An 18480-nucleotide genomic window follows, 5' to 3' on the forward strand; every position below is an offset into this window, starting at 1 on the left:
AAACATGACCTGTTGGTGGCTCTTGAGGACCCGAGTTGGGGAACCCTGCCCTAATGGTTAATCAGTTAGGTCAGTCTGACATCTGGCTTGCACACGGCATGTCGATAATTGATTAACATGAGGGGCGTGGGTCCCTGGTACACCCTGGTACAGCCATATTTAGTGTTCTCGATAAGCTCAGTAGATGACACCATTATATCAGAGTCCACCTGAGGTTTGTGTAACCTGCTGACAGGCATGAACATAAGCACATCATCTAATACATATTCAGCAAAGCGTCCATTTTGAATACAAGCGTCCATGATTGTATATCTTCATAATGAAATTTCAAATACATATCCTTAAAGGGAATCTGTCGCCCCATTTCAGCCCTATCAGCTGCCGGCACCACCATCAGGGGCTTCTCTACAGCATTCTGTAATGCATTCTGTCATGCTGTAGATAAGCCCCCGATGTAACCTGAAAGAGAAGAAAAACGAGTTATATTATACTCACCCGGGGGAGGTCCGGGTCCGGCCCATTGGGTGTCACGGTCCGGTCTGGAGCCTCCCATCTTCATACGATGATGTCCTCCTCCTTGCTTCTCCCTCGGCTCCTGCGCAGGTGTACTTTATCTGTCCTGTTGAGGGCAGAGCAGAGTACTGCAGTGCGCAGGCGCAGGACCTCTCTGACCTTTCCCAGCACTTGCGCACTGCAGTACTCTGCCCTCAATAGGGCTGATAAAGTACGCCTGCGCAGGAGCCGAGGGAGAAGTAAGAAGGAGGACAGCATCGTATGAAGATAGGAGGCGCCGGACTGCAACACCCATCGGACCGGACCGGACGCCCGGATGAGTATAATCCAACTCTTTTTTCTTATCTTTCAGGTTTCATCGGGGGCTTATCTATAGCATTACAGAATGCGGTGGCCGCAGCTTATAGGCCGAAAATGGGGTGACAGATTCCCTTTAACACCAGAATATGCTCCATAGTTGGCAGTATCCAATATACAGGCTGCAAATAATGCTCCACAAAAAATGCCACGAAAATCACTTCAGAAAACAAAAACTCAGAGAAGAAACATCTTCTGTGGACAAAACAAAATCCAAGAGCACATAGCCTGAAGAGTCAAATTTGAGGAGACCTTGGGGGAACTCTTGTAGATTCCTCTGATGCTTCCGGCAATCAAGGAATGGTGCATGGATAGAGCTATAAGACCAGCTCCGGCTGACAGCTAGTGGGGCCCTTTCTTTAGTAGTGACGATTCACTCTCTTCTGGTCTGTTTGTAGAATATAAGTGATTGGGAGGATATCGGGGGAGCCGGAGTGAACACCACAACCTCTTCTACCAGGACACGTAAACTGTAGGTGGTCACTATGCCAGAGCTGGCAAATGCTTGTAATCCAATGAAGGAGGAGGAACCAGGTGCCGTATCATTGCAGCCTTTGTTCTGACTGCATGCGGCCAGGGGCAAGTGATGGCGGGAAGGAGGAACTGTCCACACGTAATGCTATCCACCATCTTGTCTTCCACCACTCTTGACTAGTCCCAGGATGCGCACATACTTCTTTCTATGGTATCTAAAAGATGTGGACAACACGAAGGGCAATTTTTGTTTATTTAACCGCATGTAGTTTTGGCTAAAACTCATTTTGCTAATTGAGTTTTTTCCTGTTGCGCTGTGTACTGGTGGCTCCAGAATCAGGCGGCCGAGCACCAACAGTGAGCTTCTGCTGACAGGAGGGGTTACAACCATTATCATCCTTCTTCTTAACGCCTATCAGCTAGTTAATGACTACATGAAAGAGGAGCTGTACTTTGTGGTCATAAGAAGCTCAAAGTTATAAACTCTCTCGTCAGAACAAGACCACTGACAGAGGCTTGATATAATCATTCTTCAACCATTAATAGGCATTATATAAGGCAAAAAGTGAAAAATATTTTCATGAAACTCAATTGCGAAATTACATTTTTATACAAAATTACCTGCATTTAAGTGAAAATAAAATGCCCGGAAGGAGTTCGAGTCCTTTAGTCTTGCTCTGTGTCACTTAATTCTATGGATTCTCATTGCTATTTTTCTGTTGCTCTTGAAAGATGAAGCCTGAGAATAATGAAGTCACCATCCTCCCTCCGGTCAGTCATCTACCGGCCAGTGAAGACCAAGCACAGCTCCCACCATCTGGACACTTCTACCAGGAAATCTCTGATGTCCGCGTGGGGGTAAGATCTCAACATGGTTGCATCATCTTCAGATGGTTACAGGGGGCACAATCCCCAAATCTCAGCCACACTGATCAAGAGGAGGCGGAAAATGATGTGTGCAGGATGGAGGCAAATTAACCAATTGAGGGCCCATAGTTACCAGAATTCTGTTTGGTTATCCTCAAAAATAAACCGGTCCGGACCTCAAGGAGCGGACGTCTTTTTCTGCAGAGCAGTTAATAAAAATGGGCATCTTGTGCTTAATAGGAATCCAGTAAGTAGTCAGACCTGCAGTCATAAACTAGCTACTGGGTTATCTTGGTCATCATTATGGCCAAGTGTGAGAAACTAGTGTGTCGGCACACCCCTATGTCACGTCTCACCCTCTAATGCCCAGCGCACAAGCGGTAAGTGAAGGGAATCTGAGAGCAGGAGCAGTGACCGGGGTGGGTTCTGGTATCTGGTCTCCAGAATTATTTCAAGGGTCTGGATCAATTTTAACCTGTAGTTGGGTGTCTGAATTTAATCTGAGTCTATTTTATGTGTCTTCCTGTTGTTTTTTTGTCTTTTTTTTATTGCCATCCGGGATGCAGTTTAGGGGTTTCCAGAAACTTTCAGCTGATTTATGATTTAAAAAGTTGCAAGATTTTTGCTTCAATGAATTCCATTTCCAGGATGTGATTTTATGTACATCTGGAATTTTTGCTCAAGTTTTGTTACTTTTTAGCAGTATATGAACTTTTAGATTTTTTTTTGCTAAATTTATGAACCACATGCGCCATTTTGAAGAATTTGGCACAAAAAACATCAACAAATACCACAACATAAAAGTAGAAAAATAATAAAAAATGCAAATGATGAATTAGGCCTTGATTCTGGCTTTTGATGCCTTCCTTGCCCCCATCCTGCCTTTCCTACATGGTACCAAGCATTGTGAATCTGCGCCCCAAGCAAGTGATCCATTGTCAGGAAATGTTGCTTTCCAGATCTCTGCTGGAATCATCAATCATCTGGTTGTGAGAGTTGTGTCTCATCCTGACATGGATAGAAACTCAGGAGTGAAACTCAGTCTCCTGCTGCAGACGAATGATAGGTGATTTTTTTGATTCCAGGTGCCTGGTCCAGATGCATCGTACTCTACTGTTGGGTTTCCATATCATGATCAGAAGGCGGCAGACAAGCAACCACCTGATGGACAATATAGTCTACTAGGATTATCCAGCCAGTGATATGTAAAGAATCACAGTGAATAATGAGACGGTCTGCATATTATCCAGGGTGATAGTCTGACCAAGGGGTTACATTATCAAATGCTTGACATCATATGCTGTAATGCATATCAAGCTGTAAGAGAAAGGACTATGAATGGTATTGGGAAGTTATAGACTGTACTATAGTCTATAGCACAGCGCTGGAAGAAAATGCATTCCAAAAACAACTTCACTGCACTCAAGCAAGCAACACTCGCATTCAAATCTGCCCTCACATCTGCTAAACAGGCCTACTCTACATGCCTTGTATCTTCCTTATCTCACCTCCGCCCACCACTGCCCCCCCTGTCTTCCCTAATCTCTGCCGAGGACTTTGCCACACACTTCAAAAACAAGATATGGCAAGTCTTTATTGCTCAACCACCACAACCCCTTTGCACACCAGACCAATGCACAAATCCCATAACCTCCCTATCTAACATCACTGAAGGAGAGCTTGCTCATCTTCTCTCCAAATCACACCTCACCACCACTTTTGCACTCGACCCCATCCCATCCCACCTTCTCCCCAACATCACCCCCACTCTTATCCCATCTCTAACCCACCTCTTCAACCTATCACTAACTTCTGGTACCTTCCCTTCTGCTTTCAAACATGCAACAATCATGCCTATCCTTAAAAAGCCAAGCCTTGACCCAACAGCCATGTCCAGCTATCGCCCAATATCGCTGCTCCCATTCGCTTCCAAACTCCTGGAGCAGCATGTCCACACTGAACTTTCCTCCCACCTCTCATCTAACTTGCTCTTTGACAATCTACAATCTGGTTCCCATCCCCATCACTCCACTGAGACAGCCCTGACCAAAATTACTTCAACCTACTCACAGCCAAAGCTAACGGACAATACTCTATACTCCTGCTTCTAGACCTGTCCTCTGCTTTCGACACAGTTGACCACTGCCTCCTACTACAGATCCTCTCCTCCTTTGGCATCAAAGATCTCGCCCTGTCCTGGATCTCCTCATAGCTTTCCAACCACACATTCAGCGTCTTCCACTCCCACACTACCTCCTCATCCCACCCTCTCTCTGTTGGAGTCCCCCAAGGCTCTGTTCTCGAACCCCTACTCTTCTCAATCTATACACTTGGCCTGGGGCAACTCATAAAGTCCCATGGATTCCAGTAACACCTTTAAGCTGATGACACTCATATGTACGTCTCTGGCCCAGACGTCAACTCTCTGCTGTCCAGAATCCCGGAGTGTCTATCAGCCATATCCTTTTTCTTCTCTAGTTTCCTCAAACTCAATGTGGACAAATCTGAACTGATCATCTTTCCCCCATCTCACAGATCTTCCTTACCAGACCTACCTATAACAATTAACGATACCACACTTTCCCCCGTACCAGAGGTCCGCTGCCTCGGAGTAACCCTTGACTCTGCCCTGTCCTTCATACTGCACATCCAAGCTCTCTCCGCCTCCTGTCACCTCCAGCTCAAAAATATTTCCAGAATCCGTCCCTTCCTCCACCCTCAATCTACTATAAAATGCTTGTCCATGCCCTCATCATCTCCCACCTCGACTATTGCAACATTCTTTTCTGTGGCCTCCCTGTTAACACCCTCACATCTTTCCAGTCCATCCTTAACTCTGCTGCCCGACTAATTCATCTCTCTCCTCGCTACTTCTCCGCTTCTCCCCTCTGCAAATCTCTTCACTGGCTTCCATTCCCTCAGCGCATCCAATTCAAATTACTAATACTGACCTACAAGGCCATCTATAACCTGTTTCTTCCATATATCTCTGAACTAATCTCCCAAAATCTTCCCTCACGTAATCTCCGGTCTTCCCAAGACCTCCTTCTCTCCTCCAAACTTATTCGCTCCTCATCCAACCTCCTCCAAGACTTCTCCCGAACATCCTACATGCACTGGAATTCTTTTCCCCAACACATCCGACTATCAACCACACTCGGATCCTTCAGACGGAACCTGAAAACCCATCTCCTCAGGAAAGCCTACAGCCTGCAATGATTCCCGCTGCCTCCTCACCACTACCGGTGATATCACCTCACCATCACTTGAGCTGCTGCAACCCCCCAACCTACTGTCTCCTTCCCCACCATCCTGTAGAATGTAATCCTGAAAGGGCAGGGTCCTCTCTCCCCTCTATATCAGTCTGTGATTGTTAGTTTGTTTACTGTAAGTGATATCTGTAATTTGTATGTAACCCCTTCTCATGTACAGCACCATGGAATCAATGGTGCTTTATAAATAGATAATAATAATACTATACTTCAGAGCTGTGCTCATTATTCTAAAAAATTATTTTTCTCTTCTCTTCTCCTTTACTCTTCATCTTCCTTACTATTCTTGTCTTTTCCATATCTTTTCTTGTCTTTTTTTATCTCCTCTCGTCTTCCCCTTGTCTCCATTCATTTTCCCCTTGTCTCCACTCGTCTTCCCCTTGTCTCCACTCGTCTTCCCCTTGTCTCCACTCATCTTCCCTAGTCTCCTCTCGTCTTCCGCTTGTCTCCTCTCGTCTTCCCCTCGTCTCCACTCGTCTTCCCCTCGTCTCCACTCGTCTCCACTCGTCTTCCCCTCGTCTCCACTCGTCTTCCCCTCGTCTCTACTCATCTTCCCCTTGTCTCCTCTCGTCTTCCCCTTGTCTCCTCTCGTCTTCCCATTGTCTCCTCTTGTCTTTCCCTTGTTTCTACTCATCTTCCCCTTGTCTCTACTCGTCTTCCCCTTGTCTCCTCTCATCATTCCCTTGTCTCCTCTCGTCTTCCCCTTGTCTCTACTCATCTTCCGCTTGTCTCCTCTCTTCTTCCCCTTGTCTCCTCTCTTCTTCCCCTTGTTTCCTCTCATCTTCCCCTTGTCTCCTCTCGTCTTTCCCTTGTCTCCTCTCGTCTTTCCCTTGTCTCCTCTCGTCTTTCCCTTGTCTCCTCTCGTCTTTCCCTTGTCTCCTCTAGTCTTCCCCTTGTCTCCTCTAGTCTTCCCCTTGTCTCTACTCGTCTTCACCTTGTCTCATCTCGTCTTCCCCTTGTCTCCTTTCAGGCAAGCAACCAACAGAGGGACAATATAGTCTACTAGGATTAACCAGTCATTGATACGTAAAGACCCAGTGAATAATGAGACGGTCTGCATATTATTCAGGGTGATAGTCTGACCAGGGGGTTACATTATCAAATGCTTGATATCATATGCTGTAGTGCTTATTATGCTGTAAGAGAAAGGACTAAGAATGGTATTGGGAAATTATAGACTGTATTATACTCCAGAGCTGTGCTCATTATTCTAAAAATTTATTTTTCTCTTCTCCTCTTCTTTGCTCTTCATCTTCCTTACTATTAATTAATCTCCTCTCCTCTAATCTTCGCCTTGACCTTTTTAATCTTTCCCTTGTTTCCTCTAGTATTACCCTTGTCTCCACTTGTCTTCCTCTTGTTTCCTTTTAGTCTTCTCCTTGTCTCCATTTGTCTTCCACTTGTCTCTACTTGTCTTCCCCTTGTCTCCACTCATCTTCCCCTTGTCTCCACTCATCTTCCCCTTGTCTCCAATCGTCTTCCCCTTGTCTCCTCTCTTCTTCCCATTGTCTTCTCTCATCTTCCCCTTGTCTCCTCTCATCTTCCCCTTGTCTCTACTCATCTTCCCCTTGTCTCTACTCATCTTCCCCTTGTCTCTACTCGTCTTCCCCTTGTCTCTACTCGTCTTCTCCTTGTCTCCTCTCATCTTCTCCTTGTCTTGTTTTCCCATTTTCTCCTCTCGTCTTCCCCTTGTCTCCTCTCGTCTTTCCCTTGTCTCCTCTCGTCTTTCCCTTGTCTCCTCTCGTCTTTCCCTTGTCTCCTCTCGTCTTCCCCTTGTCTCCTCTCGTCTTCCCCTTGTCTCTACTCGTCTTCCCCTTGTCTCTACTCGTCTTCCCCTTGTCTCTACTTGTCTTCCCCATGTCTCTACTCGTCTTCACCTTCCTCCTCATCACGTCTTCCCCTTGCCTCCTCTCAGCTTACCTTTTCTCCTTTTGTCTCCTCAGCCTCCACTTTTACTCTGTGTCTCTGTTCTTTTCATCTTCATCTCCTCATCTTTTCCTTATTGCCACTCATCTCCTCCTTGTCTCCTCTTGTCTTTTCTTTTCTCCGTATCTCATTGCCTCTTTCTTGTTTTCTTTGTTCCTTTTTCATTATCTCTCCTCCGCTCTCAGATCCCAAGATCATAAGGCCAGAGGGCCTGAATGGCCATTGAGCGCTTTGTGCCTAAACATAATGTGTGCACTTCAGACACAAGTAGATGAACAGCCCCAAATGCCCATATCTTCACACATCTACAGTTTGACATAATACAATTCTGCTTTCCTGCTGCTGCCAGAACGAGAGCTCTCTGAGCAGGAAATTATACAGCTGTTGCCGGATTCATTCATTACACAGATCTCTAAATCAACATCAGAATGATGTGTAATCATTTGATAGTTTTAGTCATTTTCTACCCCATCTACTGATCGAAAGCTCCTTAGTGTCTCTCTTCCATGCTGCTCCTGTGATCTCATACTGCTCAAAATAAGTTGTCAGTCAGACATGTTGGGCAGAAACTGAGTAAATGTAATACTAAGTGTGAGGAGAATAATTAGCTGTGAATTACGCTTGGTGGGTGGAGACTGAAGTGCTGTCAGTCAGATTAGATGGGTAGAGACTGAAGTGCTGTCAGTCAGATTAGGTGGGTGGAGACTGAAGTGCTGCCAGTCAGATTAGGTGGGCGGAGACTGAAGTGCTGTCAGTCAGATTGGGTGGGTGGAGACTGAAGTGCTGTCAGTCAGATTAGGTGGGCGGAGACTGAAGTGCTGTCAGTCAGATTAGGTGGGCGGAGACTGAAGTGCTGTCAGTCAGATTGGGTGGGTGGAGACTGAAGTGCTGTCAGTCAGATTAGGTGGGCGGAGACTAAAGTGCTGTCAGTCAGATTGGGTGGGTGGAGAGACTGAAGTGCTGTCAGTCAGATTTTGTGAGCGGAGACTGAAGTGCTGTCAGTCAGATTAGGTGGGCGGAGACTAAAGTGCTGTCAGTCAGATTGGGTGGGTGGAGAGACTGAAGTGCTGTCAGTCAGATTTTGTGAGCGGAGACTGAAGTGCTGTCAGTCAGATTAGGTGGGCGGAGACTGAAGTGCTGTCAGTCAGATTAGGTGGGCGGAGACTAAAGTGCTGTCAGTCAGATTGGGTGGGCAAAGATTTAATATCTGTCTGTAAAGCTGAATGAGTGGAGACGCAATATGCTCAGAATCATAAGTTCTCTTAAAATTATCATCTTAATATCAGGACTGTTCAGCCATTGTGACATGTAAACTCAAAGTAAGTACAGCAGTCTTACCAGGTCTAAAATCTATGTATGTAAGCAGCTTTTATTGTGAATTCTAGTGACAGATTCACCACAAACTCGTTAATATAGTAAATCCATCAGCAGATTGGAATCTTAACCATTTGATTTGCGATGTTCTGACACAGTGGAATTCCATTCTGCATATGTTGCAACACACAGGCGCAATAGCCTGATGTCAGTTCTCGGGCAGGGCGCACTGCGCATGCCCGAGAACTCTTGTCACAGCGCAGGCGCCGGCATTCAAATCAGGAGGAGGCCGTGATGCACAAGGGCATCATGATGGACGGATGGTGGGCGGCGCCGAGACCACATGACAGGCATGATGGACGGATGGTAGGCGGCTGATACAGGGGGACACACCATACCCATGGGACACATTACAGGTATGAGGAGCTAGTTATAAAAGTCGATATTTCAGCGTTACTAGGGGTCAGAAAAAGAAGAGCCACCTTGACAGAATGCAGCCTTAGTGCTGCTGAAGGTGGCTCTTTAACTGAAAAACGCCCTGGGGGGGTGACAGGTTCCCTTTAAGCCCAGGTGCAGTATGTCCTTTTGCATAGCCTGGGCCAACGCAGTACGGACGTGTAACATATCACACTTGCTGAGTGGCCACAGATGAAGGACCTCTGCAACCCTCTACACAGTTTTGAAATGGCTACTAAGATGGTTAGTGCTGATGAAGCCATCATCAGCATCACTATTCCGGTCACCTACATGCTGGAGCACACATTGAATAGTCTGCTGGAGGAGGTGGTGGTCCCAGAGGAAGAGGAGGATGTCGAAGTGATAATATTTCTAAGTTCCATGCCATAACTGGGGGGCTTATGGTACCGGACAAACGGTTAGTGAAGGTGCAGGAGCTGAGAAACAAATTCAAGAGGAAGAGTAGGAGAAGGTGATGGATGCACAACAGTGAAGAGATGAGGAGGATAATGATCCCCTCCCTGTTATCCGTGGCTGTCAGGAGGGGACGGAGGAAGCAACCTTGAGGCTATGTGTCCACGTATGCAGAATTTTCCTGAGTAAAAACCGGACTCCTTCCCAGGAAAAACGCATTTTTTATCGCGTTTTTACACGCTTTTTTCCGGAGCATCCACATTCTCATTGAATATAGTTGGAAATGCATTTTTTTCCGCAAAATTAATGAACATGCTGCATTTTTTTACGGAAAAAAACGCATCATGTGCGCAAAAATTGCAGAATGCATTAGAAGAATGGGATCCTTAATGTATGCGTTTTTTAAGCAGTTTTGCAGGGAAGAAAGACTTAAAAAATGCAGAAAAACGCTTACGTGGGCACACAGCCTCAGTGTTACCCCACCACCAACACACCATGGACTTGGACCTCATGGAAACGCCCGACACATGAGAGCCTTTTTGCTGCGTTATCTTCAACATGATGCCCATATTTGAGTTAGAAATAGTTCTGACAACTAGGTTGCCACTCTGTTAGATTCACGGTACAAAATTTACCAGATGCTTCCCCCCCCTGGAGTAACAAAACACACTTGTAGACAATCTTCGGAGTGGTTTTCCCTGGGACACCAGTGAGGCACACAGTGTGCAGTGCAGTTCTAGACGTCCAACCCCGTAACGTCAAGGCATCACTGCAAAAAACATTAGCAGCAGCTGCAGTGTAAGTGGCATAAGCAATTTCTGAGAAATTTCCCCCTCTTTTAGACCAACCCATGCACCAGCAGAACAGAGTACAAGTCTGACATATTGTGAATAAAAAGAAATAAAACTTGGCACTTAATATGAAAATCAAGAAGTATTTTTAATGCAGTCCATTCAATAAGACAGAAACGTTCCGGTCTCACGTGGCCTTCGTCAGTCCGACTGCTTAAAGGAGAAGATATCGGAGGTGAGTATACATTATCTCGTTACAGCATGCCTGTAGCATTGACAGGTAGGTGTGGGTCAGAGGAGCCCTACAGAGTGACAATGGATATGTGAAGTAGGGAGAGCCCTGCCTGCACCAACGCGGCGTCCACCGCTTGTTTTCATAGTAAGTTGAGTGGCAAGTTGAGTGGCAAGCTTTATTTCTTTATATACTGGCCTGGGAACCTACTTGTGCACCACTACACGGTTGTGCTATGATATAGACTATATGACATGTTGTGAATGACTTGAGAGGATGGTGCAGGAGTTTCTGGAGCTCAATATCAATGCCATCAGGGGGAATTTGGACCCTTTTGCATTTTGGTCTTTAAAAATGGAAGAGTGGTCTGAGCCCGCCTGTCACACCTTGGAGGGTTTATTATGCCCAGCAGCCAGAGTTCTCTCCGACCATGTCTTCAACATTGCTGGAGGTGTCCTGACGGATAAGCACAACTGTCTGTCCCTCTAAAAGTGTAGACCGCCTAACTTTCATCACAATGAACAAGTCATGGCTCTCCAGTGACTTTTGCACCCCAGTACTGGGTGATGATGTCGTTTTTAATGTCATGTAATGATCTTGTGTTATTGCCGTCTGTGACATCGTTGTGGTGTCTTCTGTGACTGCTGTTGCTACTGCTGCTGTTACAAACAATTTTTTGAAATGTGGAGACTCCAGGTGGTGTCTCCATCGAGTGAGTTGTCTGTAGTAGAAGGTATGTCAGAGGCCTATTATACTGTTTCTACTCTGTGGAAGCTGATGTCACTTTAGTGGTCTGTGACAATAATTTTTTGAAATGTGGAGACTCCCAGTTGGGTCACCATCTGGTGTGTTGTCTGTGTAAGTAGGTTTCCCAGACATGCAGACCTGCACTTACTTTTAGTCAACTACCTGTGTTACTTTCCTTACATTTTCTACTAATAATACTGTATAAAACTAATATTTAAGCCATCTGAGTGTGGCTGGAACAAAAATAAAAAATTGGACGTGTTGCATGAGGTATCGGGTCTCCCAACTAAGAAGGCTTACACCACTCCCTTAACCATCAGGTATTCATTGAAACTTCAATTCCAAGCTGTAATTTGATGTTTTCGACAAACATCGGGATGTTTGGTGAACTGAACACAACGTTGGAAGGTTCGCTCATCTATATTAATTAGGTCGGGTTTACATCATGTTTTTGCCACACATCAGTGGCACATCTGCCAACAGGGCCAAAAGCAAAAAAACAAGTGTTTTTCGCCTGCTTGAAAAAAGGCAGATCCTGCCAAAAAGGAGGTCGGACACAGCAGAAACTAACTCAGTCTGCTTTATTACAGTCAGAGGCCCCATCAGCGGATATACCTGATTTTTATTTTTCTGGGCTTCAAATAGAAGCCGTGTCAGAGGCACTGACATATGGCAAAAATGTGATGTGAGCATTCTATTGATGGGGGAACCATAAACGACAAGTACCTTTTACTTCTTTTAGTCCCCCTTACTCCTTATAGATTGTAGCTTGTGAGCAGGACCCTCACTCCTCTTGGTAATTTTATAAGTAGCGCCTGACAGGTTTCGCCTTATTAGGCTTTCTCAAGAGGGAAACTTCTTATCAGCATTAAAAACCCATAGGACTAATCTCCTTAAATGTTCAACTAAAGAGTGTATATATGCTCCCCTATAATACAGAGCATGGAGGCTATTGAAAGATAGAAACAAATGGGTAGTCATTAATAGTATACTGTATTAATAAGCAATAATCATACAAAAATATATAGAAAAAGTGACAAAAATGTGTGAGACTGGTAAAAAGAGACATAGAGTGGGGAAAAAAGTATTTAGTCAGCCACCAATTGTGCAAGTTCTCGCACTTAAAAAGATGAGAGAGGCCTGTAATTGACATCATAGGTAGACCACAGCTATGAGAGACAAAATGAGAAAACAAATCCAGAAAATCACCTTGTCTGATTTGGGAAGATTTATTTTGCAAATTATGGTGGAAAATAAGTATTTGGGCAGCTAAAAACATGCAAGATTTCTGGCTCTCACAGACCTGTAACTTCTTCTGTAAGAGGCTCCTCTGTCCTCCACTCATTACCTGTAGTAATGGCACCTGTTTGACCTTGTTATCAGTATAAAAGACACCTGTCCACAACCTCAAACAGTCACACTCCAAACTCCACTATGGTGAAGACCAAAGAGCTGTGGAAGGACACCAGAAACAAAATTGTATCCCTGCACCAGGCTGGGAAGACTGAATCTGCAATAGGCAAGCAGCTTGGTGTGGTGAAATCATCTGTGGGAGCAATAATAAGAAAATGGACGACTTACAAGACCACTGATAATCTCCCTCAATCTGGGGCTCCACACAAGATCTCACCCCGTGGGGTCAAAATGATCACAGGAACGGTGAGCAAAAATCCCAGAACCACACGGAGGGACCTAGTGACTGACCTGCATAGGGCTGGGACCACCGTAACAAAGTCTACCATCAGTAACATGGTATGCCACCAGGGACTTAGATCCTGCTGTGCCAGACATGTACCCCTGCTTGAGCCAGTACATGTCCGTGCCCATCTGAAGTTTGCTAGAGAGCATCTGGATTATCCAGAAGAGTATTGGGAGAATGTCATATGGTCTGATGAAACCAAAGTAGAACTGTTTGGTAGAAACCAAACTCATGGTACTTGGAGGAGACTGAATGTTGAGTTGCATCCAAAGAACACCATACCTACTGTGAAGCATGGGGGTGCCAACATCATGCTTTGGGGCTGTTTCTCTGCAAAGGGACCAGGACGACATGAAAGAATGAAAGTGGCAATGTAACAGGAGATTTTGAGTGCAAACCTTCTTCCATAAGCAAGGGCATTGAAGATGAAAGGTGATTTTCTGGATATGTTTTCTCATTTTGACTCTCATAGTTGTGGTCTACCTATGATGTCAATTACAGGCCTCTCTTATCTTTTTAAGTGGGAGAAATTGCATAATTGATGGCTGACTAAATACTTATTTTCCCACTGCATAGAGACAATCAGGGCTGAGCGGTGAGAAAAAAAGATCACGTTCAACCCAACCTGTACTGCTCCGGGACTGGAACTGTCGAGGCTGCGTCCCATGTTGTCCGGAGGAAAGAATAGGGAACCGGACAGACCTCATCACCCAGAAGCAGGGGGCGCAGCAAATAGAAAAGTGCATGCAGCGACGGCCAGTTCCCTGCGGGCACTGACAGAGCAGGTGTGTGTGCAGCGTGCTCCGTTTAGTGTGCAGCAGCACTGCAACGTACCGCGGTTGGCTACACACCGGCACGCCATTGAGACCAGCAGCAGAGAAAAGTCCTTTTTATTGAATTGTTCATCATGGTTACTTGCTCCTATCTTTGGGGATGATATTCTCTCCGCTCCATTTCATTTTGCTATATATGACCTATGGCATTGGTCGGGCTTTGTGCAATATAATGGAGGTTGATGTATAATTAACCCTTAGTTATTAGGATTTAAAGGGCAAGTACCCAGTGCTTTGTGACTTCTGATATTGGTGTGTTTAAAGGAGCCTATAGCCTTTTTGAGCCCCACTACAGAGGTTACCTTTGCTTGTTCCTTTGCTTGTTATTATTTTTGTTATTTTTTGTTTTATAATCTTTCAATGTGGAGCAATAAAACTATTTGTGCTCTTTTCTGTTCACTGTTTCCTATCTATGGAAGAACAGAGGGGTTTAATAATATTGTGTGTGGATCTTTTTTTGATTATAATACTTATGTCTGTATCTTTAAATACAACCATCTAGAGAGTAAATTCTAAGCCAAGACGAAGCTGATCAAGCTGGCATGTGACAGTGTCGGTATGTCACACAGTGGGCAGTCTGCCTGCGTGGAGAGGAATGGAGGCTGAGCAATTCCAATACTATAAGAACCTGATTTGCTTTTTTTTCCCAACATTCCCTGAAGGATATTATATCAATTCCTACCTGGTGGCAAATAGTTGGTAAATGTGCAAAAAAGTTTTTTCTATTTACAGTACAAATCTATCCAATTGCATGTCTCACTTTTCCCTGTGTATTGACCGCGCTTTTCTTCTCACGGCTCAGCCCTGGTTGTCTCTATGTCTCTTTTTAGCAGTCTCACCGGCACTCTGGAGTGGCGCGTGCAGCTCCCTGTATTGCTGTGCGGCTGCACGCTCCGCTCCGGAGTGCCGGCGCCAGAGCTTGGTTTTAACCTGCGAGACTCGGCCGTATCTCGCTGTGTGTGATCCCGGCCTAAGGCTGATCCATCAATGCTTTCAGACATTTTTTGTTTGAACCATATTTATTTTTTCATTTGCATTTTTTTAAGTCACTTTTTAATGCGTTGGCCTCTTTTTTTCAGTTTGCCATTGTAGGCAAGGTTTCCAAATATGTTTGCCTGAATTTGGATTTGTGACTTTTCAAAAAGTCACATAGTTTCGGTACAAATTTACTCCAGCTCCATCTCCCACTCCCCCCACTGGAGAGATATTATGTAGAGAAATTTTAGTTGTGCAATTTTTACAACATTTTGCAAAATGTGAAACTTTTTTGTGCTAAAATGTCACAAAAAAAAAGTTAAAGACAAAAAATACAAACATATCGTCAAGCCCAAAATTAGTGAAGAGAGTGCACAATTGTAAAACGAACACCACAACTATCAGAGAGGATTGTTAGGCCACATTCACACTTTCAGTATTTGTGTAACACCATGGCCACTGGGGCGTAGCCTCCTCGGACGCTCCAGTACTCACTGTGCTGGAGGCTGTTCCTTCTCCGGAATGCTGTTCACTTTTGAGACTCAAATGACTGCAGACGGAGGCTGGAACCATCTTAAACAGCTCAACTTTATTCTCTTCAGAGCACAGCACGTCCACAACGGCTACAGGACTCTCTACTTGGTACCAGCAGTACATCTTCATCTACAGCAGCACGTCACTTCTTCTTCTGTTACACACAGGTGGACCACACAAACAAGTGAGCACAACACACGGAACACGGTGAACTCGACACTTCAGCCCACGAAGGTTCCTGTCTACTCCATTACAGCTCACCCCTTTACGGCACTGTTGCTCCTGTACTAGGCTTGCAGCTCACTAGACTCTTCACACAGCTCCTGTACTCCAGCTGCCACGTCCACAGGGGGCTCACTCACTGACTTCTCTGGCTTGACCAATTCCAGACACGGGCTGGTTTCCACAGACTGGCTTCACTGTCACTTCAGCTCCTCGGCTCAGGCTGACTTGACTCCAGAGGCTCTCCTGTTAGTCTCCCTAGTCCTTCAGCTACCGGTCTCTAGCTAAAGGACCTCCAGTGACCCTGCTCACTGGCTGCTGCTGTAGGTCTTATCTTCACTCTTCTGCTCAGAATGGCTGCTTAGGCCTGTTTCACACTTCCGTTTGTCTCCATCAGTCAAGATCCGCCGCTTTGCAAAAAAAACAGATCTGCCATTTTTCTTGGCGGATCCGTTTTTTTCCCCATAGACTTGCTTTACCGGCCGATCTTGACGGATGGCCATCCGTTGGATCCATTTTTTTGCGGATCCACCAAGATTTTGGCGTCCGATGACAAGACTGGACGGACAATGCAACGTTTTTCTGGCTGGCCGGATCCGCACTTTAGACTGCGCATGCCGAGCAGAATTGCCTTTGCAGTAAATTTAACCCTAAATCCCGATCTGGTGGCTGAGGAAAATTCTCTCTCTCTCTCCCCCCTGACAGCGGTTCCTTTAAATTTCTTCCTTCGCCAGATCCGTTAAAAAAAAACCGTCCGGTGGCACGCGTTGATCTCTGTACGTAGGCGGATCCGTTTTCTGCCATTTTGGCGGATTACAACTGACAGAAAAAGCTGATGCGTGAAACAGGCCTTAACTGACCCAAGCAGGAAATCAATCTCGGATAGCCACTCCTCTCATTAACCCTTCTAATGGCTCTCATATAGTTGAGCTCAGTGCCCCCATCTAGTGTCCCTTTTCTAATACTACACTTAGCACTAAATATCTATCTAACTAATGTCATGTCGCCACAAACACACACATACACATGACATACATACTGCAAATAGATATGTAAGGAATACAACAAATATACACTACTATGGGGCTATGCCCTGACCTCCTTACATTTGGTCAGTATCTCACATCAGTATTTGTAGCCAAAACCAGGAGAGGAACAATCAGAGGAAAAGTCTAATAGAAATGTAACGTGGCGCGGGCCGGTAACCGAGTGTGAGGTCCTCGTCTCTTACACACCTGATGGGGTCCTGGCTGGGCGTGAGGACTTGTGCTGTGCCCATGCGCCCGATGACACTGGTTTACCAGGACCCGATGTTTTACAGTTTTAATTTGGCAAGGGTTACCTACGAGGGATAGCGGGTACACACCTTGATAAACATTTCCTTCATAACTTTTCACCCAGTTTCAATCCCTTCCTCTTTACTTCCTTGTCCTCTGTATCCACAGTTCCTCACTACTTTACCACAACCCACCTCAACACTGCAGGTCAGATTAGCAAGAGTCCTCTCATCAACCCGCGACGTCTTTCCCCTTCTGGGAGCTGTGGTGCCAGTACGGTCACTACTTATTTTCTCTAGTTCTGCCAGGGACACTTTACCTGCCTCCCATACTCAGTCCTGTCTAGGCTGTTAACTTCGAGAGTTATAAACTTTGGTCCTTACTGCTAGTTGTCCTCTCCCAGGACCTGTCTTTGGAGAAGCACTCTAGGTCTCACTCACTTTTCCTCTTACTCCATTGGCTCATGCTATCCGACCTCTTGATCTCCTCTCACTTTAGAGATACCACCTTAGGTCCTTTCTCTATACCCCCTGGACCCTATCTGATGTCTTCACAGGAGACTGTCACTTGCCCCTTCAGCTTAGTCTCATCCACTGTGGGCTAGTCCCAAACATTATATCTCACTATCCCTACTGTCACACTACACACATCCTTAGTGTGATGGACACCGTATCAGACTCACCACCAGAGACTATGCATGTCCAAAGACATGCTGGGGAAACCTGAGGACTCTTGCAGTGGCATGTGAACACAGCTGAAAGTGTGCTGCAGGAGGAATAGGAACTGCAACACGTGACCACTGGGGGAGTGACTGGGGGAGGAGCTAGGTCCTGAACTCCTAGCAGGGAAAGTGGAACCCAGCAGAGCTGGGAGAATAATCAGTAAAGCCGAGGTCAGACCAGAAGGCAGCGCAGTAACAAGCGGGTAGCACGAATAGAGTGGTAAGATGCAAGACGGGAGTCAGAAGCCAGAGAGAGCGACGCAGAACCAGGGGAACAGGCAGACGGGAAGTCAGGGACATAGCCGGGGTAGAACCAAGAGTAACACAGAAAGTACAGAATCAGCAGGCGAATATCAAATGGGAAACAGAACGGGTCATATACAGAGCAATCATACAGATGCAGGCAATATACACAGGTATACAAAGGTCAACTACTCAGCCAGGAACGGACGTATCACTGACAACGAGCATAGCACCAGTGCGGTTACTTATAGCCCTCTGCAAACCAAAGAGAGGCCATGTAGGATTAACCCTAGAAGGACCATAACAGAAATTCCAGGCAGACCATGACAGTACCCCCAGGCTTCTCAGGGTGCCTGGCATGAAACGCCCAGACCAGACAATCAGCGTGTACCAAATGAACCGGGACCCACAACCGATCCCCTGCACCATATCCCCTCCAGTGTACCAGATACTGCAAGTTACGGCGCACCCGTTGGGAATCTACAATGCGTGCCACCTCAAACTCCATGTGACCCTCCACCAACACCGGGTGAAAAGTAGACAAAGAATCCTCTTCAACAGTTCCCAAGGGTTTTAACATGGACTTGTGGAACATGTTGGAAATTTTGAATGA

At 45.7% G+C, this 18480-nt stretch overlaps 1 protein-coding gene across 2 annotated transcripts in view; it reads left to right on the forward strand.

Moving 5' to 3' along the window:
* LOC141074887 (uncharacterized) overlaps nt 1-6676 on the forward strand; it is a 305789-nt gene extending 299113 nt beyond the window's left edge. For both annotated transcript variants that reach the window (XM_073562194.1, XM_073562195.1), the window contains exons 9-10: nt 2077-2202; nt 3297-6676. In XM_073562194.1, coding sequence (XP_073418295.1) covers nt 2077-2202; nt 3297-3413 — 243 coding nt within the window. In that variant the 3' untranslated portion in view covers nt 3414-6676. The remainder of the gene's footprint in view (nt 1-2076; nt 2203-3296) is intronic.
* The last annotated feature ends 11804 nt before the right edge of the window (nt 6677-18480 follow it).

This window comes from Dendrobates tinctorius, unplaced genomic scaffold (assembly GCF_039654945.1).
Source record: "Dendrobates tinctorius isolate UK_male_01 unplaced genomic scaffold, ASM3965494v1 ptg000342l, whole genome shotgun sequence".
In the NCBI taxonomy this organism is placed as follows: Eukaryota; Metazoa; Chordata; class Amphibia; order Anura; family Dendrobatidae; genus Dendrobates; species Dendrobates tinctorius.